The 2069-nt window shown below is 46.0% G+C and overlaps 1 protein-coding gene across 1 annotated transcript; it reads left to right on the top strand.

Moving 5' to 3' along the window:
* Positions 1 to 342: 342 nt before the first annotated feature.
* Positions 343 to 1255, top strand: Pmar_PMAR020897 (hypothetical protein; the record flags this gene model as incomplete). The annotated part of the gene is made up of 2 exons (XM_002767817.1): positions 343 to 374; positions 421 to 1255. Coding segments are annotated over 2 exons (213 nt in total), but the record flags the coding sequence as incomplete, so codon positions are not given.
* Positions 1256 to 2069: the final 814 nt, after the last annotated feature.

The raw sequence follows: 2069 nt of genomic DNA, 5'->3' as shown, positions 1-2069 counted from the left end.
AACTAGCCTAGCTAATCACCAGATTGAAGCTAGCGGGAATACTGGGCAACGCCTTGAGATAGAAGTTCGCCAGAGACGGGAGGAGCTGCAAAAGATATCCGAGCTCGAACAGAAGGTTTGATGTGGCAACAGGTCCGGGATTAAATTCCGCAACAGGTTGAAGACGAGTTGGCGCAGGCAGAGGAATCTATTCAATCATTCCAGATTGAGATCGATAATCGATTCTCATGCGTTGACGATCTCAAAGAAATTAGGATGCGGTAACTTATCATTGGGGAAAGTGATTTCTGAGTATCCATGGTGTTAGAGATATGCAGACGCTCGCGGAGCGGAAGCAGAAACTTGAGCGAGGTCTGCCTGCGCTTCGTGACTCGGTGAGTTGAAGGGTTTTACATTAATAACCGATTCCGAAGAGATCAGGTGGCATCCTTGCAGCTGCGTCTTGATGATCGAAAGCAAGCGCTTGGTGATAACCAAGGACATGCCGCTCTATTGAAGTTGGAGGGCAGCTTGAAGGAGTCGGCGCATACGAAATATACATTGGAGGCCTCTCTAAAAGTACGTCTCCCTAGAAGGTCCTTGAAAGAGGTTTGCGATCCTTGAGACTTGTTCATAGAGGCTAATGTCATAACATGTTGAACGCACTCCTGAGGAGAACAGAAGGAACGTAGAAGTTTACCTAAATTGATAAGTCGGCGGCTAGTTACCAACAGTGGTTTAGCTAAAGCGATCAAAGGCTTAATCACCTGAAATGGGGTTTATCTCAGTGGGAGAATCAGAGCCAAAACTCGATCCATACAGTCTTGAATGCGCATGTCAACCACGCGGCCAAACAGGCTCTGTGGAACATATTCACTAGCCTAGTCCTTGCACTTCACTTGTACAGTGTGTGCTAATTTGACATGCGAATGTGGGAAATATGTGTTGACTCGACACTGTTGAGTCAACACTGTTGACTCCCGAGATTTCAAGAGTAGGGGCTCTAGTAGAGCCGCTCTACGCTGAGGAAGTTGCGGCGATATTGTGTGCTACTACTCACTCGAATACAGATGAAAATACAAGAGTCTGCGTATGAAGACGAAAATACTAACGCTATGATGATGGTCAACAAGATCAACGAGATAGCCAAAAGAAAGGTGGATAGCATCATCGATCGAGGCTCAAATTACAATTTTTATCCCGCAGCATGATTACTTAAAATTCCGCCCTGTGGTGGATCTATTCATCAGGTTCACTTCGTTATGCCACCCGGATATACTATGTAGAAAAGTGATGCAGTGAAATGAGCGGTGTTGAGTTTAAGTGAAGATAAAGCCATACAGTATCACAACCTCTTCGACGTTCCCTTCATTACATAGGTGATGTCCGTCCATCGCTGGGATGTAAAATTTGCGTTCATCCCTTACAACAACCTATTGCCTTGACAGTTAAAAATTAGCTCGAAAACGTGCAATTCTCTGGTGCACACGTAGCACTAACGACTGAACAAATGCCGCTCTGAATTATCCTCCATGATGATTCAGAGGTTGAAACTACACCGCTCAGTAGTGAGTAGCATGAAGGCGTCTAGTAGATGATATAGATTGTCAGACGACCTACTGTAGATCATCAGCTGTGTGGCTGACAATCTTCTGGACGCACCCATACGGTATGGGCCATGATGCACTTAAAATGTCGTGTTATCTATACGGGGCACTCCTCAGCGCTTATGCGCGTACTACCCATCGACTATCCTCCACTCAGGTGGACCGCCTTGGGGTGGATATGATCGACTCGATCAGATCGAGTCGTAAGAACCTCATGGTGGGATAGAGTGGTATCGTAGCTACTGTATCTTATAGATGTCCCTACGCTTTTAGTTATACGAATGAGAAATTTGCTATCTCCTATTCAGCTTTTGGGACCAAAAGCTCAAGTGTCCGAGCAAATGTCCTGGTCGCTTTAGTTGGGCCGTAGTTTGCTGGTGTGGATGTGCGCAAGTTCTCACTACCTACTAGATAGCGTCTAGGAGTGCCCACCAGAGCCGAAGCACTTGAAAGGGGACAGAATCTTGATTAATGTTCAACGGT

Source organism: Perkinsus marinus (genome assembly GCF_000006405.1).
Source record: "Perkinsus marinus ATCC 50983 genomic scaffold scf_1104296969822, whole genome shotgun sequence".
NCBI classification, from domain to species: domain Eukaryota; phylum Perkinsozoa; order Perkinsida; family Perkinsidae; genus Perkinsus; species Perkinsus marinus.
The sequence above is the reverse complement of the archived record's forward strand: the minus strand, read 5'-3'. Positions and strand labels throughout refer to the sequence as shown.